Here is a 27,692-nt window from a genome sequence, read left to right on the forward strand (position 1 = left end):
TTTTAAATGCAATTTAAAAAACCATGCTTTAGGGAAGTTGGATTCTCAGAAACCTATAAAAATGGCTCGTATATAAAGAAAGTAGGGCCTCAAGTTGCAAGAACCTTTAAATTCAGGAATTCAAGTTTACTACTCTTCAAAGTATGCTTTTTAAAGATAATGAGTGAAAATCACTACAATTTTCTAAACACTATCTTTTAAATAGAACAAGTGAGATAACAAAGCAATTAACTCTGAAATTACATATCACATTATTAAGAGCCTTGATAACAGCTGGAGCAGTGGAAGGAAAAGGAGTTCACCACCAGAGGAACAGTTCTATCAAGCACCCCAGTAAACTCATGGCAGGAATTTTGAGCCAATAGTTTCATTCATAGAGAATAACAATTATTGTGGATTTCTGAATTCATATATCAAAAGCCTTTCAAATGTATTTTATGATTTTAAAAGATACTAGGGCTATCCTGGAAAAGCCAGTGCATGTGGTCCTCATACCAATAAGCCCCCATTCTCATTCATTTGCTCTGTTCCTCTCACACATGGGAGACAGCTGCCTTGTACAAAACTGATGCGATATAACTTTGTCACTTATATCATCACCTGAGCACTTGGATACCACCCTGGGAAAGTCAAGCAAGGTAAAATAATGGTTTCGGGGACTTTCATAGACATATTTGAAAGCATTTCACATGTACAAACACAAATCCTGAATATGTTAGACAGCAAACTTTTCAAGTGGAAGAATGCAGTGAGCTTCATGGCCTTACATACATAAGAGATATATCACGAGTTTAAAACTGCAGCTTTACCAGCACTTTAATATGAGCAAGTTGGCCAGCATTCCATAAGCAAAAGCTCTGACTCTCAAATTCCTCAACTGTAAAATAAGACGATTAAACTGAGTCATCTCTGAGGTCCCATCCAATTCATTTACTCCACGGTTCTCCTTCCTCTTTGTACTTTTAAGTAAAAGTATAAACTGAGAACCAGACTGTGTGCCCAGTTGCTCAGCCATGTCCAACTCTTTGCAATCCCATGGAATAGGGCGCCAAGCTCCTCTGTCCAAGGAATTCTCCAGGCAAGAATACTGGAGCGGGTTGTCATCTCCTCCTCCAGGGGATCTTCCCAACCCAGAGACTGAACCCACATCTCTTGCGTCCCCAGTGTGGGCAGGTGGATTCTTTACCATTGAGCCACCTGGGAAGCCCCTACCACATGAACAAACAGGATGCATTATTGCCACAAAGTGCTTAAGAATACACACTCAAGTGTTTAAACTTGTCACATTATAAATGCATCAGAATCATTTATTCATTAGAAAAATAAGTGTTTTGAACAATGAAGCTTTCAGTTTTTATGTACGTAATTCATAAATAAAAAACAACTATCTAAGTGTTTCTGTTCGGAGAAGTCAGTAATGGAAAGCTATAAATTCAACTCAAATTACATAATATAAAAAGCTCACCTGCACTCCTAGAAGGTAATATCTTTAAACAAACTCATTTTAAAATAGGATATCCCCAACTTTTTCAGAACTTATAATGGATACAATATTACATTTGTCTTTATCTTCTTTTATAATAGTTCTCTAAGCCTTAAAATGTAATATTTGTACTTTCAGAATTTCTGATAAATAGATCATAATTTCACGTGATAGTTACACATTCACATATAGTACAATGTAGTGGTCAAGTATTAGTGATGGTAATTAACAAATTATTGAAGTAATTAAAAAACCATCATTTTAACAATTTTAATGTTCCACGACAGGATAATTTATATCCAACATATAAAACACATACAGGTAACTTTAAGGAAAAAAATATATCAACTTTAAATAATCAAAAGTAGCAACAAGATTTTCTGTATTATTTTCAGCCTATAGAAGGGTTTTCACTGCCTAAATTTAAGCAATGTGCTGATTAGAAAAGAGACAATATAGTAATAGTACAATTATATATACCGTGGTATATTTATACATATCTATGTTTGTATGTGTGTACATGTATATCAACAGCAACTTAAGGTGTCTGGTTCTTTTTGTAAACTATAACTTCCAAGTTGTATTTTACACGAGTAAGATCTGAATAGATAATTCAACCTAGTACTTTTGAAGTTTTGTCTCTCATTCTCTTTTCCACGTTAGCTTTCGTGTCTCTTTATAGATTACATGAAATAGAACTCTCATTTCCAACATTTCTCCCAGGAGAAGTTAAATAAGTTCCAGTAGATACCGATTATCATTTTTCACTTTTACATTTCGGTATTCACCTGGTCTGCAAAAACAATTAACCATGTAGTTTTTCTTCCATCCTTTAAAATCACTTGTTTTCACCCAGTGATAAGGATACAATGGAAGACCTGGATTAAAATCAAGGTGAACTATGCCCACATATAAAAAACTATCATAATCTGAGATTTTTCTAGAACCTCCAAACATGTTATACTAAAACTAATGGATTTAAAAATTAATATTGTTTTGAAGGGGCATTTATCAGAGGTCATGGCATAATATACAACAGAAAGTCTACTGAATACCCTATTTAATTGTAAAGAACAAACACAGACATTTCACGTGATAAGAGAAGCTGAAATGTCTTTTACAGCAGTTTCAACCTCTTGATTTGGCCGTTCTGGATCGAGAAGGGCAATGCTATTGGAGTTTTTCCCCTGTTCGTCTACCTTTGGGGAAGCAGCCTGGTCTTGAGGCTTTTTGTTCTCTTTAGCCAACTCTAGGGTCACGCTCTCTCCAGAAGGCTGAAATGACCTCTCTAAATGAACCACTCGTTTCCTTGCTTCTGCTTCTTGTTCACACAGCAGCCTCTCCACCTCCACCTCGAGCTCCAAAGTCTCCTCGTCAGCGTGCACATCCAGTTGTTGCATCAACTCCTCCAACTTCTTGGCCTTGCGGAGCTCGTTCTGCTGGATGATTGTACAAAGGTGTTCAGTGAGCTGCTCTTTAAGCTCAGTCTTGCGCTGCAGCTCTAGCTTTGCTGTCACATACTCTGCTTCAGCCCTGTCAAACCGCTTCCTGCAGGAGCAGATAGAAACACTGGTCTATTAGTCAGCTACTGAAGGAGACAGTCAGAGGGCTAGACATAGTAACTCCAACACCAGAAAAAATGATGTATGAAGAAAATATGGCTATTAATACTTTACAAACAGCTGTCTACATGTTAGACCAAGTAGGGTACTGCTGCTGAAACTTCCACAAAATGCACATCTGGACTCTCCTAACCTAAACACATTTTCCTGTGCCCATTTTCTCTTTCCAAGGCTGTGCGTGAATGAAACCAGGCTGAAAAGTTAATTCAGTGGCGTGCTAGCTCCAGTAGGGGAAAGCCCTAATATGCAGTGTTTGTCAATTTCTGTAGTAAACCTATGATTACTACGGCCAGTTTCAAGCTACTGATGTGATATCCCTGAATGCAGAACTGGGAAGAGATACACAAACTCTCTTATGAAGCAGGGCAAGCCAGCTCTAGCATATAGCCAGTTAAATTTATGAGAGGTAAAACAGTGGATGGAGAAAGCAGAAAAATCTGTATCTCTTAACTCAATGGACTAGAAAAGGGAGAAACCTTTTGGTGGAGAAAGACATGGACAGTAGCACCTATTGCTTGGGAGAACCAAAAATGTCTCCAGATATTACCAAACGTCTCCTCAGGGGCAAAACTGCCCCCAGTTGAGAAGCCCCAGGTTGTTTTCACCCTGTCCACTCTGCAACAGACTACTGTGAGACTTTTACTAAGAAAAGTCAATTATTTTTACATATATAGAAACTACATAGGTAGATATGCCAGTCTTACTTGATGCAGGGTAATTCTACTGAGGAGGTCAATTTACGATCTCCCTTTTTTTTAATTTGCCTTTCCATATAATGTGTCGCTTTTCTTTTTGTCTAGAAGAGGTTGATTCCTCCTACCAACTAATTATTCTATTTAGTTACTACCAACAGTTGTGAAGGCTATGCTGTCTTACCTGTTGACTGCCTTACCTTGAGTGCGTGCATGCTCAGTCGCTTCAGTCATGTCCAACTCTTTGCGATCCTATGGACTGTAGCCGGCCAGGCTCCTCAGTCCATGAGATTCTCCAGGCAAGAGTACTGGAGTGGGTTGCCATGCCCTCTTCCAGGGGATCCTTCTGACTCAGGGATCGAACCTGAGTCCCCTGCATTACAGGCGGATTCTTTACTGCTGAGCCACCAGGGAAGCCCTGCCTTACCTTACTCAATGTAATAGTAATTTCCAGTATGAGAGTTATGGCAAAAAAGAAATAGGTATGATCTCCTTATGCAAGAGTCTCTCAGAAGGAAATACAGCGAAAAATAAATAAATAAAAGGCCTTGCTTTTAGAGAATCCAGAGTTCAAAACCTACCTTTGCCATTTACAATGTGTGTACGTGTTTTGGCAAAAGCCTTTTCTGGATGTGATGAATAGATACTGAGTCATACTAGCTCAAGTACAGAGGGGGTTTTACTGCAGGATATAAGAGGCAATCTCACAGGCATGTCATCAGAATAAAGGGCTCTTCTCTTCAATGGTCAGAAACCAGAGTTTCTTTCCTTTAGGTTTTCCTATCATATTCACAGCCCAATATGGCCACCAGCTGTATGACATCAAATTCTCTTCAATCAAAGCCTCCATGTTCCAAAATTCCTTCTGGCTGGGTTGGCTTGGCTTGACTTATATCAGATTGAACAGAACCCTTAGTGCCTGGTCATGCTAGGCTCCTCAGTTCAGTTTATGGATTAAATGTTCTGGGGTTCCCATTTTTGTTATCAAGTGTGCCCCAGGCACATGTTGACATCATGAAAACAAAACACAGCCACGTTCCAGTGGAAGAGGCTGAAAAAAAGGCATGCAGTGACTAAAGATTCCAGTATGGTGAGCAGGGGTAGTTTCGTGAACTAAGTCTTGGTTTGTCTATAAAATGGTGATGATAGTAATACCTCATAGTAGTGTTAACTAAGCATTAAATAGAAAAAATAGGGCAAGTGTCTAGCCCAGTGCCTGGTAGGCATTCAAGAAACAGAACTTCCTCTTCAGAGCACCAGAATTAAACAGAACTGTTAGTATATCACTAAACATGTATCTGGGCTTCCCTGGTGGCTCAGATGGTAAAGAATTTGCCTACAATGCAGGAAACCTGGGTTTGATCCATGGGTGGGGAAGATTCCCTAGAGAAGGGCATGGCAACCCACTCCAGTATTCTTGCTTGAAGAATCCCATGGACAAAGGAGCCTGGCGGGCTACAGTCCATGGGATCATGACTGAGCAACTAAGCACACAAACAAATATTTACAATTAAACTTATGTACAATTTAAGAACTTAGGGTTTATATTTGAAAACTTTTACATAATGTTCATTTCTCACATCTAATTTTTTTTACTGTCATCTTGTAAATATAAGAATAAGAACGAGCTGTTTTTCAACTACCCTTATGTTAAAAGAATTGTTACAAAGGAGGGTATGCTGGGTATATGGATCCCTTATTCCCATATTTTATAATATCCTAGCTATGAATGTTCTTTCATCAAGCTTGAGAGCTGACAACATTCTCTAGAGGTATATGTATCTTGTCCCTCCCCTTGACTCAAGCCCTCCTTCTCTGCAAGTCTGTGGTCAGCCTCAGTCAGTCAAAGTCAGTCAGTAAAGATTTACCGACTAGGCTCATGAATGCTGAATTGAAATAAAATTTGCTAATCGGTCCCTAGGTTTCCATTGATCTTTCACTCTGAATAAATCATTGAAGATTCTGCATTTTGTTTATTTATTTAAAGTCCTCTAGCCAGAAACATGCATATATATATATATATTTTTTTTTTTTTTAACAGTGATTTATGTTCAAAAAATATTGATTAGTTTCACAAGCTGCACTACAAGTCTGGGGGTCAGGTGGATAATACCAAATCAGACTATGAAGACATACTTTGGAACAGAATAATAAGAGCATTATACATAATACAGTAAGACAAATTGAACTGGAAATGTAATTATAGAATCATTTTGTTATTTTAAAGGGATCTTGAATGATTTAATGAATGTTATTTAAAGGATTCTAGAAACTATCTCTTGGTTTCAGTATCCCTGAAAATTTTTAAAACACCATTAACCCTTGGCATGCATTAGGTCCCGATGAAACTAAAAGTGTTCTTAGACCTTTTAGTTCTTTAGTTTCTTTTCTGAACAGTTCTAACTACTTGTAAGTATCAATATATCATAATGTTTATTCTTTCTTAGAAGTTTTCCAGAGAACAAAGAGAAAATTTACTTATAATATTTTGAAAAATAGACTATATTTTACAGTTACTTTATCAGTCCACTGGGCCCTTTTAGAAATCTAAGCTACATTATCGGATTGTTGAAATACAGTTTTTCCTGTTTTTTGCAACATTTGTCATTTCCTCACCCTAGGAATTACTTCCTCATTACTCATCTATTATTCCCATGTATGCTGAAAAATTAAAATAATAAGAAAACAGAGAATGATGGAATGACCTAAAAGGATGATACAATAATGAACTGCTTAGTTTCCTTACTGTTTTGCCAAAGTATTACATCACCTTTTAATAAAGTATAAAATTAGACTGGAAACATCATACTTATAATCTGCTCTTAGCTTTCACTAAACACAAGTGAGGATTATTTTTCATTTTCTGCCCAGAAGAGCACAGAAAATTTACAGAGGAGACATTTGCAGTTATTGAACGTGAAAGTGTTAGTCACTTGGTTGTCCCACTGTTTGCAACCCCATGGGCTGTAACCCTCCAGGCTCCTCTGTCCATGGACTTCTCCAGGCAAGAATACTGGAGTGGGTAGCCATTCCCTTCTCCAGGGGATCTTCCTAATCCAGGGTTTGAACCTGGGTCTCCTGGATTGCAGGCAGATTCTTTACCATCTGAGCCACCAGGGAAGCCCATTTTGCAGTTATTAGACAAATCAAAAGATGCATGTTGTGGCAGGCTAAAAAATGACCCCCCAAAGATATTCGCTTCCTATTCCCAAGAATCTATGAACATTACCTCAAATGGCAAAAGATGAGACAAAGTTTAAGATATTAACAAGAATTTATTTTGGATTATCCAGCTGGGTACTAAATGCAACTGCATGTTTCCTTTTGAGAAAGAGGCAGAGAAAGTTTTGAGAGAAAACAGGAGGAAGCAATGTGACCTTGGAGGCCCAGAACTGAGTAGTTCAGCCACAAGCCAAGGTATGTCTTCAGCCACAAGACACCAGAAGAGACAAGGACTATATTCTTCCCTAGAGTCTCTGACAGAATGGCAACCCTGCTAACATCTGATTTCAGACTTCTGGTTTCTAGAAGCACAAGAGAATAAATTTTCATTGTTTTAAGCCACTGACTTTTCCATAATTTGTTATGGCAGTCCTATCAGATCAATACGGCTTCCCTGGTAGCTCAGCAGTAAAAAATTCACCTGCAATGTGGGAGACCTGGATTTGATCCCTGGGTCAGGAAGGTCCCCTGGAGAAGGGAATGGCAACCCACTCCAGTATTTTTGCCTGGGGAATTCCATGGACAGAGGAGCCTGGTGGGCTACAGTCCTTGGGGCTGCCGAAGCGTCAGACACTACTGAGCAACTGAGAACATTTATGTGTGTGTGTGTGTGTGTGTGTGTGTGTGTGCATGTGTGGACATACACATGGCAGAGTCTATTAAACATGGAAGGCAAATAGCGAACATTGTTTTTCCTGGTATTTTGTTGTTCAGTTGCTCAGTTGTGTCCAACTCTTTGCGACCCCATGGACTGCAGCACACTAGGCTTCCCTGTCTTTCACCATCTCCTGGAATTTGCTCAAACTGAAGTTCATTGAATTGGTGATGCCATCCAACCATCTCATCTTCTGAGGTCACCTTCTCCTCCTGCCTTCAATCTTTCCCAGTATACTGAGGGTTAAAGAAAAGTTCTACAGGGAGCCACTCTCAGTTTTACAAGCTGGTCTGCGCAGCACAGGGCAGCACTGTAATCACAGCTGTGAAGAGCAGCAGCCGTGACAACCCTCTCCAGCTGGCTCACTCCAAGTGTCGTCTTCTCAGAGGTGTTCACCCTGACACTGCTCTACAGGAACCAGTTTTAAGGTGAATTCTGGCCTATTTGTATAGAAGAACCTTTTGTGGGCAGAACAACAGTATTTTTATTTAAACAAAGTCAAGGAAATCTCCCACAGAACCAATGAAACAGACTACCCTGGGGATTACCTTCAGTAGAAGTCTAGACCATAATACTATTACCACCAATTTATAACTGCCTAACAATCACAGCTGTAAATTTAGAAAATGTTGTCTTAATCTTCTGCTTGACCCTAGTTCTAGGCTAAATACAACCCTGGTTCTAGGCTAAATTGTCTATGGCTCTCTTTGACTTAATTCAAGAGCTTATTTTTTTAAAAATAATGTCACACATACAATAAGGATATTCACAAACTCTATATCAGTGTTAGTACCATGACAAACTGTCATCTTTAGCTTGTTAAGAGATGCAACAATTTATCATGTAAAATCTTTTTCCTATATAAAGTGTACAAAAATGTCATGAAAAAATACTCATATATTGGGATATTGTTTCCTTTAACCAGCAAGCCCACCTTCTTTGTGGTTCTCTGAAGGCTAAAACAATGGCATTTCTTATATAATGTTCAATGTACAAAGGCATCCTTCTCCAGCCCTCCCCTAGGACAGAATTAAAACATGATCAAATGATTTTTCTGTTGAGACATCCAGAATAATCAGAATTATTCATTTAAAGAGCTAAAAAGGCATAAAAACATTCCTCTGGCAAACTTGTTACAGAGGAAAAATGTGCTAAAAATCTGGGCTTAGTCTAATCTTAATAAAATCTTGGGTACCTCCTTAATGACCTTATTAATAGAAATGGAACCACCAGTTATCAGCTACTGATGGCATTAATTTATGCAGTTAATTAATAAAAGCAACCCATTAGGTCTAATAGCATATGGTCAAACAACAATTACAAAAATCACAAGGACACCACAAACCTCTTTCTTAAACAATAAACAGTGAATTAAAAACCACAATCAAGCATTTCCGCTTTATTAAATTGTTATATAAACATTCTGATGCTGTGGTTTACTCTGGACTAATGAGGCATTCTGATTGATTTCTACTGTTACAGAGAAAGATGCAAAACTGAGTCATTAACACAGCATTCCCTTGTGAAAAAAGACAAACCAGGATGATTAAAGCAATGTTGAAAAGACTGAAAACCCTGAAATTGGACTTAATTTTTTTGCTCTTTTATCTGTTTAAAGTTCATGTAATTCTTTACATGTGTTTGTTTTGAGAACATGCAATGATGATTTTTTCTCTTAAAAAAAATGCCAGTCATTGAAACCAAGGAAACATGTGATAGCAAACCATTTTACACAGAGCATAATTGAAAAAGAGAAAAGAAAAAAACTTCAAGCTTTCAATACAGAGTGGTATTTTCCTTAAAATACTCAAAGGCTTTTAAAAAATAAACTAGATCTTTCTTTGATGAAAACTGAAATGAGAACTAGGCTAATCCTTAGACCATCTCAGATAATCAAAATTTCTTAAAGAAAGAGCACAGACTTGGTGTTAGAATAATATAGAGTTCTGGAGGAAGTCATTCAGACTTTTAAAGAGTCTCAAATGTTAAACAGCTGATGGCTTAGCAGGAAAAACCAAAATGTTAATAAATAAAGCAAGAAATCCTCTAACAGGGATATAACAAGGTTAATGTATAGGGCAGATTTAAGAGTTAATGAAGACTTCAAGAAGGAGATACTTTGATTAGACAGCATATTAAAAAGTGAGACATTACTTTGCCAACAAAGGTCCATAGAGTCAAAGCTATGGTTTTCCAGTAGTCATGTATGGATGTGAGAGTTGGACCAAAAAGAAAGCTGAGCACTGAAGAATTGATGCTTTTGAACTGTGGTGTTGGAGAAGACTCTTGAGAGTCCCTTGGACTGCAAGGAGAAAAAACCAGTCAGTTGTAAAGGAAGTTAGTCCTGAATATTCATTAGGAGGACTGATGCTGAAGCTGATGCTCCCATACTTTGGCTACCTGATACAAAGAGTTGACTCACTGGAAAAGACCCTGATGCTGGGACTGAAAGCAGGAGAAGGGGATGACAGAGGATGAAATGGTTGGATGGTATCACCAACTTGATGGACATGAGTTTGAGCAAGCTCCAGAAGTTGGACACAACTGAGTGACTGAACTGACTGAAAACCGGAGTAGGTACAGCACCTAATACTATCGTTGTGAGGCTTAACGATGATATACATAAATGCCTCTGGCCCAGCTAACAATATACATTAACTAAATCAGACTCCTAACTCACTGAAGGAGAAGGCAATGGCACCCCACTCCAGTACTCTTGCCTGGAAAGTCCCATGGACAGAGGAGCCTGGTAGGCTGCAGTCCATGGGGTTGCTAAGAGTCAGACACAACTGAGCAACTTCACTTTCACTTTTCACTTTCATGTACTGGAGAAGGAAATGGCAACCCACTCCAGTGTTTTTGCCTGGAGAATCCCAGGGACGGGGGAGCCTGGTGGGCTGCCGTCTATGGGGTCACACAGAGTCGGACACGACTGAAGCAACTTGGCGGCAGCAGCAACTCACCGAGCATATGAATAGTCGAGGCTGGCCTGATCAATCCGGTTCCTGAGGATTCCAATGTCAGCTGACACCATGTCATCTAAAGCCTGTAACTCCTTCTGGATCCTCTTCAGTTTCATGGTTTCTGCCTGGGTTCTTTTAGATCTATAAAATGAGGAACATGAGTGGAAAAATTAAAACATTTTAAAATCACATGTCCACATACAACTGAAAAAACCAATCTACTGTATATACAATATGATTATAGTATACAATTTTAAAAACTAGAAAAAAAAACAGAAAAACTGAAATAAAACTAATGCTAGTAATATTTTAGTATATCTCCAAAACAGCATTTGCACTTTTTCCTCTTATGATTCCAAATTTTATTACTATATTGTTTTTAGACACAAGAGAAAAAGTAATACTTAAAAAATAACAATAAATCATTCACTCATAGGTCTATACTCATTCCCTAAGCACTAAAAGGATGTACCTGTATAGAGAACTGGATACATTAGAGTATTGAACACAGCTTTTCAAATTCTTTAAACTCTTCTTGCAAAGCCCATTTTCATTTCAATGGACACCAAGAAGAGATGCCAGCATTAAACATCATTTCTTTGTATGTCTGAGAATGTCTATGTGGTTTTAATTTTGAAGACCCATTTCTTCAAACTTTTATTGTTTTGACTCCTCTTCTGTAGGCAAAACTACAGGTCCTCAAAATTTTTTCCAGGGCTCAAAACCAAACACTCTATTTGCCTCCTTGTTTAAGGGCAACCTCAGCCCTCTCATCACTCCCAAGTACATCATCTACCTCAGAAACAATAAACAAATACAAAGCCAACCTTTAATCACGATTTTACTTGTTTCAAAATGTCATACACATTCTCAAAGGAAAATAAAACTCTCAACAAAACCACCATACTGTGACTTGATTTCTACTCCATTATGCATTTACTCTTGTTTACTGTCTACAAAAGTTAACCAAGTGATTTTTTTATTTCAAATATTAATGATTCAGGCTTCCCAGGTGGCTCAGTGGTAAAGAACCTGTCTGCCAAACAGGAGAGGCAACAGACACAGGTTTGATCCCTGGGTTGGGAAGATCCCCTGGAGAAGGAAATGGCAATCCACTCCAGCATTCATGCCTGGGAAATCTCAGGAACATAGGAGCCTGGTGGGCTACAGGCCATGGGGTCACAGAGTGGGATACAACTGAGCACACGTGCTTTAATAACCCACTGTCCATTTATTAATAATCTAACCAGGTTGCATTTCCTTACATGTCTGTCTATAGCAGTGCTATCTTAAATCAAAATCATATAAAGAAAAACAAGTACTGAGCCTGTAAATCTTTTTGTAAAATCTCCAGTAAACAGCCTCCCTAACCTCTTCCAAATTGAAGACTACTAAAATGCATTTCAATAATCACACTGTTTCCTTCTTGAAATGTAAGTCAAGTTGAAATTTTCTATGCTTCATGAAAGATCAAGATGTACAGTAAGAGAAAAAAAAATCATTAGTTTTAAATACATATATCCTTTTGGCAGATAAAATCCTGAATTACTCTGATACCTACTTACCGTTCTCTCCAGCCCTATGCCTTCCTCTCCCCCTGACACATACCCTAGCTTTAATGAGAAACAGTTCTGCTAGACTTTTCTGGAGATCTAAAAAAAAAGAAATGCCACTGAATACTTGTTGGCATTTAGTTCTCACTATTCTCAAACACTACTTTACTGACTGAGCTTGGTTTCCTAAGGCCACAGCATACCAGAAACTACAAACTAAAAGGGAAGAGTGGGTAGGGATGGGAAAGCGGCTCAAACGGGACTGATGCTGTTCCAGGCCTGTGCAAGGCAGCAAGGGAAAAGGGACTGCTGACAAACTGGTTCTGAAGGGGAGAGAAAAGCAGAATCACACGCAATATAAAACAGCACTCTTAAGGGTGACCTAGAGTCATGGATAAAGTTAAGTTATATCATGTATCTTTTATCAGTGGGGGCAGGGTAAAATTTTAAGAAAAATGGCCATAAAAAATACAATTAAGATTTGTGGGAGTATAAGTCACTTACTCGGAATAATCTTATTCCTCTACATGTCAGATGATTAAGGCTTAGGTCAAAATTAAAACCTGCATTTGTTGCTAACTTACTTATGAAGAAAGAACGTGAAAGTGTTAGTTGCTCAGTCATGTCCGACTCTCTGCGACTTAATGGACCGTTGCCTGCCAGACTCCCCTGTCCATGTGAATTCTCCAGACAAGATTACTGGAGTGGGTTGTCATTCCCTTCTCCAGGGGATCTTCCCAACCTAGGAATCAAACCCGGGTCTCCTACACTGCAAGCAGATTCTTCACCATCTGAGCCACCAGGGAAGCCCAATTTACTTATATCGACAGCTATTTACTGCTCCCTTATGAGTATGTAGTTGGTTAAAACTAAAAAACACTGATGATGATCTTAAGCTTTAACTGCATCTATATTCATAAATACATTATAATCTATGCTCTAAAAGCCTTAATAAATTAAGATTGGAATCTCTGTATCACTTGTAAAGCATAATTTGTTTAATAGGTCTTAAAAGTAATGACTGTAGAGAAAATGTCATTTATTAGAACAGACATAGGAAAATAAATACAGAACAGACAAAACTGATTACAGGTTACAAACAACCTCTCCTGGTTCAGGTGCCTCACCTTTCTGCAATAGCTTTAGCCAAAAGAGCTTTCTTACGTTTATTTTTCTCTTCCATTAGCCGCTGTTCTTGCTGGAGGACTTCCCAACGAGATTTTTCTTGCCTTGGGAGCAAATGTATAAAAATGAGCTTTTTGTACTTTTCCACACCTTGCCAGTCTCAGTTTCTAAGTATAAAATTCAATCAACCAGATTTTATATATATATATATATATTTTCCCCCCCCAAAAAAAGTTCTCTTAAAAGGAAGCCATCTGCAGTTCATTATTTTGTTCTAATAGGAACAAAGACTATAATTTGATGTAAAGGCTTAGATAAATTGGCCCTTTGAAATCCACTATACGTATATAAGCTAGAAACCCACAAACTTGAAGCCAGAGTACTATGGCATTTTTTAGGAGTACAAAGAAACTTGTTTAAGTTAATCATGTATTATATGCAAAATAGATAGCAAAATAAATTGTCCTATAGCTAATGTCAAATCTTTTAAGAGTTTTCTATAACAAACAATAACCAATGTTTATTTCATACATTTTTCTTTCAATTTGTTCACTTCTTTCTAGCTCTCGTTTTTAAAGAATGAAACACTACGAAATAAGACTTGAATGCTGGGCTCAAAAAAAACTCCAAAGATCTACAAACATGAATTGTCTTCCAATCTATCCAATTCTGAAATACATTAAAATTTTCTGTAAATTCACATACTTGATGTCAATGCAAATTAAACAAGGTAATGACAAAGCCTTTTGTCCCTATTACTGTCATTTCTCATAGCCATTGTATCAAAAATCTCCCTTCTGAGACCTAGTAACTGCTTGCAAAATTATCCTTTTCTCTTTATTCCTACAATCTCCATCTTAGGGCTACCATTGGTCCTTGCTCATTTTTACTGTTTGCAGGCTTCTCCTCCCCAGATCTTAGCTGCAGCTCAAACCAGTACACTCTGTCAAATGATCCGCAGCACTGACACCTGGATGTTCTCGGTTAGTTTTATCAGAGCATCATCTCCCCTTTGGGGTCAAGGAACTCACTAGATAGGCATCTTCAGCTTCCAAGCCCTTCTTCATACTTCTTTAATTCTCTACAATTTTCTGGGCTATCGTGTGCCTCTTTCAGAAAAGTGAGATGTCATCTCTGAACATTCTCTAATATATAGCTTTCCTTTTCCTCTCTTATAGCCTCAGAATTTCTCCTTTTCAACAACCATTCCCGAGATGACATTTCTTCTACGAAAATTTTCTCAAGTACCTAAAATGATAATAATAATTTTCCTAATGACATTCAATCTCAATTTTCCAATTTAAACCACCCCCCGCAACTTGTTTCAGAACTATGAGAGTAGATTACATTTAAAACATTAAATGTAGGCACATTTAATTTTGGTTTCATAATTCATATGGCTTTATCTCTCTTGTCAAAATGATTTCTTGGCTGTAAACCCTGGTGGGCAGGAAACACTTTAAACTTAGTAGAGAATCTGGATCAGCAGAGATTAGAAAAAGAGCTGAGATTAGATAAAACATACAACACTTTGAAAAAGAGTGACTCAGAAAATGGAAAACAGAAACAGAGACTATTCTTTCTTCCCTGTGAGTGATAAATCAGGAGAAACAAAGAAGGGCTATTCATACATAAGTTATATAATAGAAAAAAACTGATTATAAGAATTCACAAGTCACAGAATGGCAATCACCACAAGAATGTGGCTAAACTAAATTCAGGAAGTGGTTTCTAATACCAATACAACAAATAAAGAAATCTAATGACTAATTATTTAATTTGTCCTCTCAATTCCCTATACTCTTTCCTTTGATCTTCTGTCTCTTCACAAGCACCCTTTTCTGGGTAAGTGAAGATGCTATCAGAAAGTTCAAAGAATGGGTTCAATCTGGGGAGGAGTATCATACATAAAAGAACTGGTTCTGGTGAGGGTAAAGGGCACAGACTTTGGATCCAGAGACTTGCGTGTGAACCCCAACTCTATTACTTATTAGCAGGGTATTCACTTTGGGAATACGGTATCTTTTCTAAGATATCGCATCTGTAAAGTGAAAACAATGAACATGCATCCTAAGACTGTTGAGAAGACTAAATAACATAAAACATACAAAATGCTTAACACTGCTACTTATATTTAGGTCATAGCTATTTTTCAACAGTTTATTCATCACATTTCTAGGTTAGACTATCAAACAAACAAAATATTAAAACTGTATTTCTTCAAAGTTCAATGGGGAAAAAAAAAAGTAAAATGGAAAGAAAGTCTCATGGATATATAGACTTACTAACAATTCCACTTTCTTTTTTTCCAATTGGCAATCTGCTTTTAGAGGCAGAACCTCAGCATTTTTGTGAACTTCATGGGAACTCTTAAGTCCCAGTTCCTTTTGTTGACTTTCAGTACCCTGTGGTTTTCCATCACCAACAGGAGAGGTGAGTATAAGGGGAGTAGGAGGAGAAGAATATGGTCTCTGAGTATTAAATCTTTGTTTTGGTGCAGAAAGCAGCTGCTCTGGAGGTAATGAGGTTGGCCCATCTTGAAGTCCAAATTTTTGACTTTGCTCTTGAAGGGCTCTTTCTCGCTGAAGTTGTTGTCGACTTTTCTTCCCAGGGAGACGCTGCTGTGGTTCAAACGGATCTATACATAAAAAAAAGAACAGAGAAAAATTCCTTTGTGTGAGCAGCAAATAATTATAACTTCTCTAAGAAAATAAAGCATTAACATTAAACTCTAGTAATTCTGCAGGGTTTTTCTTCCCTTGTCTTCCTTAAAATTCCAGGGGAAAACCTGCCATCTTCCTGCAGAATTTGACAGTTCTCTGATCATACTGCTAATATTTAACAAAAACTATCCTACTTCTCAATTTATCTTTAAGGAAGTCCATTTCTTTGTGAGTTAGGCCTTAGAATACAAAGCAAGGTTTCATCCTGATTTGCTGTCAGAAGAATCTAGTATGACTGAAGTTGGTAGACAAATGAATTCACTGATATGTCTTAAGTTTGATTGATGGTTCTGTCTGTACTTCTGAAATAAAATGGTGTCTTTTTTCAAATGGGCTTCACCTTTCTTAAATTTTAACAGATCTTAGGGTAATTTGATACATAGGTAGACACAATATACAAAGTATTACCGAATGAAGTCTTTTAATTTTAGGGATGCTAGTTAACCCTAAATTGTTTCCTTTCATCTTCCAAACAGCCTGGGCCTACGTTCCCCAAAGTGCAGTTAGCCTTTAATCAATGTATGCAAGCTAATTTTAATAGAAGCCTGAGCAAAGCAATAGAGGAAGACAAAATAACCGGGAGAAGTCTTTTTAAAAAAGTATTATGGATTAAATGATAAGAAAGTAATTAAATGTACTTTTTGGACTGTCCATACCAGTATTAACCTTGTAGGTCAGACAACTGGAGACTCTGACTCACATTCACACTATACTTAAGATCAATAAGTGATATATTCCAATAAGTGCCCAAGAAATGACACTGATAAGTTTTTGTAAATGAACTAAATGGGGTTTGTAAAACCTAATAATGACCTCTGAAACAACATAAGCTTATTATTTACATTTCCCAAAGGAGAGTTAAAGCTTGAGAGTCAAATTTCCATTGTTGCTTTTCTCCACCTCAGTAACCTTAGGCAAGTCAACTGATTATTAATATTCTACACCTCAGTTTCTTCATCAAACTGGTTGAAAATTTACTTGCTTTACTTAACTCAAGGAGTTGATGTAAGAATTAAATGAAATATGGGAAGAAAATATTTTCAAAAGACATATAATCAAAAGTAAAATGTTATTGCTATTGACTTTAGCCAGAATCACAAGTAGTGTACTATATCTTGCAACAGAAACCTATTCTAGGCTACTGATCTTTATTCACACCATCAGAAAATGTCATTGAGCCTGCTTACCTTTCAGTTATACTTGTTAGTTGAATTATTAATATCTCTCTGAAAGTCAGTAATGCAGCTTCCATTTTATTTTGCATTTTCACAGAACCTACCTATGAGATTAAAAATGCTAATTTTTAAACTCCCAAACAACAAATCAGGTCACTTAAGAATTAAACAAATGACAAAAAAAACCTTTTGGAACTAGTAAGTCATTATAGCAAGGTTGCAGAATATAAGATTAATATACAAAAACCAATCACTTTCCTAGCAGCAATGAACAAGTGGAATTTGATATAAAAAACCACAGTTACATTTATGTTAGCATTCAAAAAAAAAAAAGAATTACTTAGATATAAATCTAACAAAATATGTACAAGATCTAAGAGGAAAACTACAAAATTCAAATGAAATCAGGGAACTAAACAAATGGAGAGATATTCCACATTCATGAATAAGAAGATTCAACATTGTCAAGATGTCAATCAGTTCATCCTAAACTCATCTATAGATTCAGAGCAATACCAATTAAAATCCCAGCAAGTTATTTTGTGGATACTAACAAACTGATTTTCAAGTTTATACAGAGAGGCAAAAGATCCAGAATAACCAATAAAATATTGAAGAACAAAGTTGGACTGGCACTACTTGACTTTAACACTTACTATAAAACTATAGTAATCATGACAGTGGGAATTAGCAGAAGAATAGAATAAAGATCAATGGAATAGAATAGAGAGCCCAGCAATAGGCCTATTTTAATACAGTCAACTGATCTTTGACAAGGGTGCAAAGGCAATACAATAGAACAAAAATATTCAACAAATGGCACAAAAATACATCTAGACACAGACCTTATACCTTTCACTCAAAATGGATCATAGACCTAATGCAAAACTCAACTATAAAACTCCTAAAAGACAACACAGGAGAAAATCTAGAAGATGTCAGGTATAGCAGTGAATTTCAGATATAATACCAAAAGAGATAACTGATAAACTATACTTGATGAAAATTAAAAACTTCTGCTCTGTGGAAGACAATGTCAAAGGAAGAGAAGACAAGCCACAAACTGGAAGAAAACATTTGCAACTGACACATCTAATAAAAGACTGCTATCTAAAATATACACAGAACTCTTAAAACTCAACAATAAGAAAACAATCTCATTAAAAAATGGGTCAGAAACCTTAACAGATACCTTGTCACCAAAGAAGATATACACATAACAACTATGCATATGAAAAGAATCTAAACCATATACCACAGGGAAATGCAGATTAAAATGAGATACCACTACACAAATAGCAAATGGCAAATAGATGGGGATCCAATGGAAACAATGAGACTTCATTTTCTTGAGCTCCAACATCACTGCACATGGTGACTGCAGCCATGAAATTAAAAGATGCTTGCTCTTTGGAAGAAAACTTATGACCAACCTAGACAGCATATTAAAAAGCAGAGACATTACTTTGCCAACAAAGCTCCATCTAGTCCAAGCTATGGTTTTTCCAGTGGTCATGTACGGTCATGTATGGATGTGAGAGTTGGACTATAAAGAAAGTTGAGTGCTGAATAATCGATGCTTTTGAACTGTGGTGTTGGAGAAGACTCTTGAGAGTCCCTTGGACTGCAAGGAGATCCAACCAGTCCATTCTAAAGGAGATGAATCCTGAATATTCATTGGAAGGACTGATGCTGAAGCTGAAACTCCAATACTTTGGCCACCTGGTGTGAAGAACTGACTCATTTGAAAAGACCCTGATGCTGGGAAAGATTAAAGGCGGGAGAAGGGGATGACAGAGGGTGAGATGGTTGGATGACATCACTGACTCAATGGACATGCATTTGAGTAAACTCTGGGAGTTGGTGATGGACAGGGAAGCCTGGCATGCTGCAGTTCATGGGGTCACAAAGAATCGGACATGACTGAGGGACTTAACTGAACTGAACCACTACACAACCATTAGAATGGCCAAGAGTCTGTAACACAGAGAACATTAAATGAGGGTGAGGATGTGGAGCAACTTGAACTCTTTCATTGTTGGTGGGAATGCAAAATGGTAGTCACTTTGTAAGACAGCTTGGTGGTTTCTCATAGAACTAAACATTTCTTAACATATGATTTAGCAATCGTGTTCTTTGGTATTTTTAATGAGATAAAAACTCATCCACACAAAAACCTGAACACGGACGTTTATAGAAGCTTAATTCATAACTGCCAAAACCTGGAATCAACCAAGATGTCCTTCAGTAGGTGAACGGATAAACTGTGGTACACACAGACCAATGGAATATTATTCAAAGCTAAAAATAAAAGATATCAGCTATCAAGCCACACAGAGCATGGGGGAACCTTAACTGCATACTACTAAGAGAGAGAAAACAATCTGAAAAGGCTATATACTGTATGATTCCATCTATATGACATTTTGGAAAAGGTAAAACTATGCAGACAGTAAAAGGATCAGTAACTGCTAAGGTTTAAGGAGAGAAGAGAATGAACAGGTAGAGAAAAGAGGATGTTTAGGGCAGTGAAAATACTCTGTATACTATAATGACAGATACATGACATCATGCATTTGTCCAAACTTGTGGAATGTATAACACCAAGACTGAACCCTAATGTAAACTACAGACTCGGGTGACTATGATGGGTCAATGAAAGTTATAACAAATGTGTCAGTCTGGCGGAAGACGTTGATACTGGGGATGGCTATGTACCTGCTGGGGCAGGGACTATCTGGGAAACCTCTGTATCTACCTGTCAATTGTGCCATCAACCTAAAACTGCTCTTAAAAAATTCAGTCTTTAGGAAGAATTAGGGGGAAAAAAATAGGAACATACTCTTTTGCATACTTTTTGGGGGGCTGCAAGTACCAAGGAGGATGTGGCCAACTGGGAGCACACGTATAGTTTAAAGGGGACAGTCCATTGGCCACCTCTAACCCACACCGTGGACTATACAGTCCATGGAATTCTCCAAGCCAGAATACTGCAGTGGGTAGCCTTTCCCTTCTCCAGCTCTTCCCAACCCAGGGATCAAACCCAGGTCTCCCACATTGCAGGCAGATTAATTACGAGCTGAGCCACCAGGGAAGCCCTTAAAGATGGCAGCTGTCACTAAAAAATTTAGGTCCATGTTACCAGACATTTGGATTTTTCACTAGAAAAATTCAGATTTTTATGTAAAATATAGAGAACTGTATCAATCAAGAAAATCTAGGTTATGCTATAGGGGCAAAGAACCCTGGAAACTTTATGGTTTTAAACAACAAAGGTTTATTTCTTATTAACGCCACGTGCCAACTGAAGGCCAGCAGGGGCTTCCTGCTGATCAGCCTCTCAGGGCTCCAGGCTGACTATCCAGTCAGAGTTTGCTAGCCCCAAGGGCAGGTGAGAAAAGAGCTTAAGGAGGACTTGGTTTAGCAATTAATTGCTCTGACCCAGGAGTGACATAACACTTACGCTTACAATTCAATGCTGAACTAGCACTAGGTCTGATACAAAAACAAGGGCAACAGGAATATACTGGGAAGAGAAGTGAACCAGAAATAATTTCCCCAGTATTAATTTAAAAGAAGTTTTAAGATTAGATAATCCAAAAAGGGGGGTAGGGGATGAAAAAATGAACATTTTTGGCTTAAATCAAGCCAGTGGGCTGAGTTTGTGATCTTGGCTATACATCCTTTAATCAAGCCCTGCTTTCCCCACCCAAGATAATCATCATTTGAATCGTATGTTGATCATTCCCTTCCTTTCCTTTTTATGTCATACTGTGTCTACAAATACTTCTTTTAAATGTTATATTATTTAGTTATTTTAACTTTACATAAAGGGTGTCATGCAGGATATAATCTTCTTTAACTTAATACGATATTGCCATTATTCATCCATGTTGTTCATGTCGCTGTAGCCATTTAATTTTAATGCTGTATAATACTCTATTGAGAATATTCTCTAAGAGTCTATTAATCTTCTACTGATGGAAGCATTTATTGCCAATGCTCACTTCACAATCTTCTCCCGCTATAGTGATAATGAACTATGACAGCACCAAATCATGGTGTGTAGTGGCTATATGGAACAATCACCTCTTAGCCCATGTTAGACATGAAACTAGAGTGAAAAATAACCTTTACTATTTCAAACAACTGATATTTCAGGGCTATATGTTACTGCAGCTTAACCTGGCTTAACCTGACTTCACTATTATCAATAGTTTTGAAACTGCATTTGCCCCTTCTTGATCATATTCCCTTGCCTTCCCACCATCCTAAATTTTGTGTTTTATTCTTTTAATTTTTAAATATATTTCCTATATTCCTAAATGAATATACCTGCTTTGTATGATTTTGAGCTTCTACTAATGGTAGCAGACTGTATATATTCTTCTGCAATTTGCTCTTTTCACATGTTAAGTCGATGAAATTTATATATGCTAATACACGCAGCTTGTAGTTCAATTCCCACTAGCTGTATAGTAGCCCAGTGGATGATTATACCACAATTTATTTATCCGTTCCCTTGTTAATGAACACTAGGTTGCTTCTAGCTTTTTAATATTATGAACAATATATACAAGAGTATGAGGAACATTTTTGACTTTCCCAGATGCCCTATGGGCTTCTCTAGACTATTGCTGTCTTTATTTTTGCTGACAACCAACTCTATCTTCATAGATTATTTAAATACATTTTTAAGGCTGGAGAACAGCTGGAAGGAGCATTAAAATAAAAGATTCAGCTCTTTTAGTTTTATAAATGAGAAATCCAAGACAAAAAGATTTAGAGGCAGAGCTGTGAGATCTACTATTTTCAATCACTGTGGTTGGCTGAGTATACAAAATGTTGAAATGTTTTCTTAAGATAGTCAAAGACTAGTTGTTGTCTATGTTCTAACATCTCAGTGAAATGATAGGTCGTAAAGTTAAGGTCCTTCATCCCCTCTCCATCCCAAATTATGGAGATATTTAGAAATGTACTTTCAAATAATAAATCCAATGTCAATTCGGAGAAGGCAATGGCAACCCACTCCAGTACTCTTGCCTGGAGAATCCCAGGGATGGGGGAGCCTGGTGGGCTGCCATCTATGGGGTAGCACGGAGTCGGACACAACTGAAGTGACTGAGCAGCAGCAGTGTTCAATTTAGCATTAAGTCTTCCTTCCCTGGGCAAACTCACCTCTACTAACACACAATCTCTCTGAAATACTGCCAAGCTCCATCCAACCACCAGCAGAGTAACATTTCTGTTAATTCTGTAGCAAGCTCTGGTACAATATCTACTATTACATTACATTATAGTTTGTCTCCTCAGCAGACTATACGCTCTTTGAAGGCAGGGATGAAACTCTGATTATATCAGCATCCCTAATACAGAGGCTGCCTCCCTTAACTTTGGGTCAGATCAGAGGCAGGGTACTAGTACCAGGAATGTCAGTTAATTACAAACTTTAGTATAACTTTTATGATTCAGCTTTTAAAGGTCTCTGGATCAGTCAAATTTTTCCCGATCCGTATAATCTACACTGCTATCACATTACAAATTTACTTCCTTTTCCACTCCTCAGGCCTAGATTATCTTCACCACCATACTAAAAACAAACAAGCTGACCTGAGCAACATCCAACTTTTTCTCACACACTCTAATAAAAGGAATAGAAGGGATTATTAATTTTCCCCCAGAATGTGTAAGTTATGGGACCAAGAGTGGTGTAACTCACAGAAGTACCATGTACTAGCAAGATCACTATATACAACTTTATAAAATTTCAATCACAAAGCACAGGTTATATTACAAGTTTCTCACCAAATATCAGCAAACTTAATTCCCTCATTAAAAAATAACAAAACAGTGAAAGTCCATTTAGTGATTACACTATAAAGATGGAGAAGCAAGCACAAAAATTTAGCTTACACTGAAGTCAGTAGATATGCATGTCTATAGATTGATAGGTAGATAGATAGCTATACATTTCACACCTAATCTCTCAAAGACCCTTTTGGTTTGCTGACTCTCAAGAGTTGGAAGGAACTGCAAAAATCATCTGGCAACCAGAAGTGAATGCAAGACTCCAGATGTATCATGACAAACTGAAACTTTCTGCATTTATTCAGATCCCTGTGCTTCCTTTTCCCAATCACAGTCTGCTTCTATAAATACACCACAATTTAACTCTAACACGATGTGTGCCCCTCCTTCCTTTACTCTGACCCCAACCCTCCAACCACTGATCTGTGCAGCAAGCCTCCTACAGGTCACTTCCTCTCCCAAGTCCCATTTCTTTCCCAGGAAAAAGTCAAATCCCTGAAATAGATGCCTTAACTCTCTTTTTAAAAAGTAGATCTCAGTCTCGTGGGTCTGCCACACACCCCCACCGCCACCTCAGCCGTGGCTCCAAGTGCATCCAGCTCCCGAGCCCCCCTCAATCCTGTCCTCCTACTTACAGCTCCCCGTCCCTAACACAGGTAACCCTTTTCCCCGCCCCCTTTCGCTCAAAAACTGCAGCCCCGCCCCTTTCCTTAACAGATCGAAGAATTAAAGCTCTGTAGACCCGTCCCTTTACCTTTAGTCTGCTTTAGTCGCCTCAGCTCCTCCTCAGAGAAGCCGGCCCAACCCTGCGCCATCCGCCTTGGCTTGCCAGCACGCCTAGTACCCCAAACCTTTGAGCCCCGACTGCCAACACGACTACCCAGACACATCCGGGTTCTTCTCCTGCCGCGGCGGACCAACCAATCAGCGCATCGAACTCTGGACGCAAGGCCCCCTTCTCCCTTGCAGCAGGACCCGGATCTCTTTCAGGTTGTCTCCGGCAGTGCCTGATAAAGTGCATAAGGAAATCTCGGTTTCGCAGACATTCGTTCCCCTTGACCTGGCTTTTCTCTTTCTCCCTGTCTCCTGTGCTTGCTGGATTATCGGTTCAAGAGGAAAAAGAGGAAATACCGATGCGAGTAGGCTGGAGATAAACAGGCAGTGAGAAAGTGGCTACGAGTCGGTGGCGGAGAAGGGAGGACAGACCCTGCCTCTAGGGGCCCTTTGTAAATTTACTGGAGCGCAGCCCTCTGCGTGGCGGTTATCCAGGGTTTCACTGCGTGATTTGTAGAGGGTTCCTTTAAAACGGCACTGACTTTATCCTGCAGGTTGACTCAAGAATGTCCAGGTTTAAACTTTTAATTATAATCATTTCAGAAGACTGGGGTATAATAGTGGTAAAGGAACGGACACGTGTAACAACATGTTTAGGTCTCCCAGAGGCCGTTGCGACTCCCAGATTTCTGTTGATTGCGGATCGGTTTTTTGATGTGTGAATGATTCTCGCTAATCTGTCACCTTTCTCCTAAGGGATGTCTAAGTCCCGCCTCTTAAAAACGGTCTTTCCTCTCTGTTTATGTTCAGGGAAGGCAATGTAAAACGTGGACCAGGGGGGATGGGAAAATGTTTCCTAGGCGTCTCCTACCTGGAGTCCCGATCTCAATGTCCTAGTACTACCTTAAACAGTTAACCACTCTGGGCCACCGTTTCTCGTTTTAAGCAAGATTTCAGAGATTAAAAGATGCAAACGATGTCTAAGTACATGTAGATCAGAATGATTTAAATAATACCACATTTAATTTTTCCTATTTCTCTTTTCATTGTTTTGCCTTTTTAAAACCAGTTATTTTAGCTTACATTTTAAAATTACATGTATGGCTTTTGGGTTTAATCTGTCACTATTTTTAAACAAATTGAAATTAAGGAGTAGACTAAAAATACTCCCCCAGGAAAAGAGTTGGAATGAGTATTTCAAGCTTAATTAATTAATTAACCAAGGTGATTAGAAGGTGAAGGGTGTTTGGAATTCTTGTAACCTCTAAGCTTTTAAACTTTAAAAACGATTTCTTAAATTTAGGTGTGTACAAACGCTTCTTTTAAAACATGGACAGATTTTCTAACATTTGGAAATTAAAAGGCCATCCAAAAAGATTGGAGGAGTCAGATTGATACAGTTTTTGAAGATAGACTAAATATGTTAAAATGCAGTTAAAGATTATGTAGCTCCAAAATAGTAGTTGGGGATCAGTACATTCTGATAGTTCAGTTTGCTGTTTACAGCATCAGCCATCTAGCGCCATCTAATAAAAATGAACCATCTTGTATGATAATTTCGAGAATTATCAGTAATCTTAATAGAGATGGAAAGTAAGGTATTTAGAAAGTTTTGCATTAACCTTGAATGAGAACCAAAGCTTGAGTGAGATTATGGTAAAAGACATTCTGTATAAAGTTATAATTTCCAATTTGCAAACTTCAAAATGTACTGTTTGTTGTTTCTTTTGGCTCTCCCTCATGGTTACTTCCCTGGTGGCTCAAATGGTAAAAAATCTGCCTGCGATGCAAGAGACTTGTGTTCCATCCCTGGGAGGGGAAGATCCCCTGGAGAAGGGAATGGCTATCCACTCTGGTTTTCTTGCCTGGAGAATTCCATGGACAGAGTTGGGCTACAGTCCTTGGGGTCTCAAAGAGCCAGACACAACTGAGCGACTTTCACTTTTCTTGATGCCTCGTTTCTTCATATAATGTAAAATAATGAATATTTTCCTTGGAGTTTATCTTCGAAGTTCTTTCTGTTGAGAGCCCTTTATATCTTGGATTGAGAGACTACAAATTGGTTTTACTGGTTCCTAGAAGTTTCATTTTATAGTAGATTTTAAGATAATTTTAAAACCAGATTTGAAGTAATTTTTTCAGCTTGTAACATAAATTAAGCTTTTACCCCAGATATGATACAGGCCTCGGATATCTTTGAAAGTGAAGTCGCTCAGTCATGTCCAGCTCTTTGCGACCTCTTGGACTGTAGCCTGCTAGGCTCCTCCGTCCATGGGATTCTCCAGGCAAGAATACTGGAGTGGGTTGCCATTTCCTTCTCCGGGGGGTTTTCCTGACACAGGAATCAAACCCAGGTCTCGCACATTGCAGGCAGACTCTTTACTGTCTGAGCCAACAGGGGCTCCAGATATCTTTAGGTGCCCTTAAAAAATATACAACCACATTCCTTGCTGCTTTTACAAAGCAGTAGGCTGAGTTTTGTATTTTTCTTAATCCTCTGTTACCATGTGGACCATCCTTTTCACCCTCTGAACTTTATTTCGTTGATTTTGCTTTCAAAAGTGTTTAGAAATCCGAGTCACCAGCACATATACAGGTAGAGTGCCTTTTGGATTTGCTTTTTACATCTCATTTTGCTTTCTTCTAAGTTCTATGTTAAATAAAAACATGTTGTATCATATACAGCATTTTTGTGTTTATGACTAAAGGAGACCATCTGTGACAACTTAGACTGTTACATTGGCTTCAGTTGATTCTCTGCCATAGCAACTAGAATAATCTTCTAAAAAAGAAAAATCTAATGTCTGTAGTCTGGTTAAAACTGTAAAACAGCTTCCTGTTGCACTTTGAATAAAATCGCTGTTTCTACATGAGCCTACATGGATCTGAACCCTGCTTACCTCTTACCTGACCATTAAGCTATCTTTCCTTTTATTCCACATTCCCTACACTCCAGCCAGATTGGCTTTTTTTGGAGTTTTAGAAAATCCCAGTCTCTCCTCCCATTCCCGTACCGCACTACCCAAGGCTTTCCCAAATGCTGTTCCATTTGGCTGTAACGATCTTTGCCTTGTCTGACTGGCTCTTTCTGCTTCAGGTTTTGACTTGAATGTCCCCTTAGGTGACCACCCTATCCTATACAAATAGCACCCCAGATTTCCTCCTACTTTTTTGTGTTCTTTATTATTTTCATAGCACCGTTATAACTCCTAAATTATCGGCATTTGTTTATTTTCTTTTTCTCTTTACTCAATAGTATCTCCACAATTTCAGGGGATTCATCTTTTATTTACTCAGTCAGTGTATAACAGTGTTTGAGGCCTACTGAGTACTCACATAAATATTGAAAGAAGATACTTTTCAAAGTATTGAGTTGAAACATTTCCACATCTTATATATTCTGAGATTCCTTTCTAGTATGAATTTCTGTGAACCTCGTTTGTTTCTTATTGCTAGTTGCAGCCATGGACTTGTGGGTTAGTAAATAAAAGACATTAAAAATAAGCTGAAAAGAATCAAGATGTCATTTTGTTTTTTATAAGGCCTTAAAATAGCATTTCAGCAATACTCCATAGTTTTCAGTATATGTCTTACACATCTGTTAGATTTATCTTTAAGTGATTAATAACATGATGCTATTAATAAATAGCATTCTTTTTTCTTTTTTTGTGTGTCTACTACATAGAAATGTTTGTTGATCAGCCATGATTAATGCACTTAATAGTAGTTGTTGAGTTGTCCAGTCATGTCCGACTCTGTGTCCCCATGGATTTCAGCACGCCAGGCCTCCCTGTGCCTCATCATATCCCGAAGTTTGCCCAAGTTCATGTCCTTTGTGTTGGTGATGTCATTCAGCCATCTCATCCTTTGACACCCTCTTCTCTGTAGGCATACAGA

General features: G+C 38.0%; 1 protein-coding gene across 1 annotated transcript; it reads right to left on the bottom strand.

The window, feature by feature from the left end:
* Positions 1-25,355, bottom strand: GORAB (golgin, RAB6 interacting). The gene is made up of 5 exons (XM_005902390.2): positions 23,776-25,355; positions 15,605-15,953; positions 13,318-13,419; positions 10,638-10,778; positions 1-3,031 (listed from the first exon to the last, which is right to left on the bottom strand). The coding sequence occupies exons 1-5, from the start codon at positions 23,909-23,911 to the stop codon at positions 2,572-2,574; spliced, it is 1,188 nt and encodes a 395-aa protein (XP_005902452.1). The 5' UTR covers positions 23,912-25,355; the 3' UTR covers positions 1-2,571.
* Positions 25,356-27,692: the final 2,337 nt, after the last annotated feature.

This window comes from Bos mutus, chromosome 16 (assembly GCF_027580195.1).
Source record: "Bos mutus isolate GX-2022 chromosome 16, NWIPB_WYAK_1.1, whole genome shotgun sequence".
Taxonomy (NCBI): Eukaryota; Metazoa; Chordata; class Mammalia; order Artiodactyla; family Bovidae; genus Bos; species Bos mutus.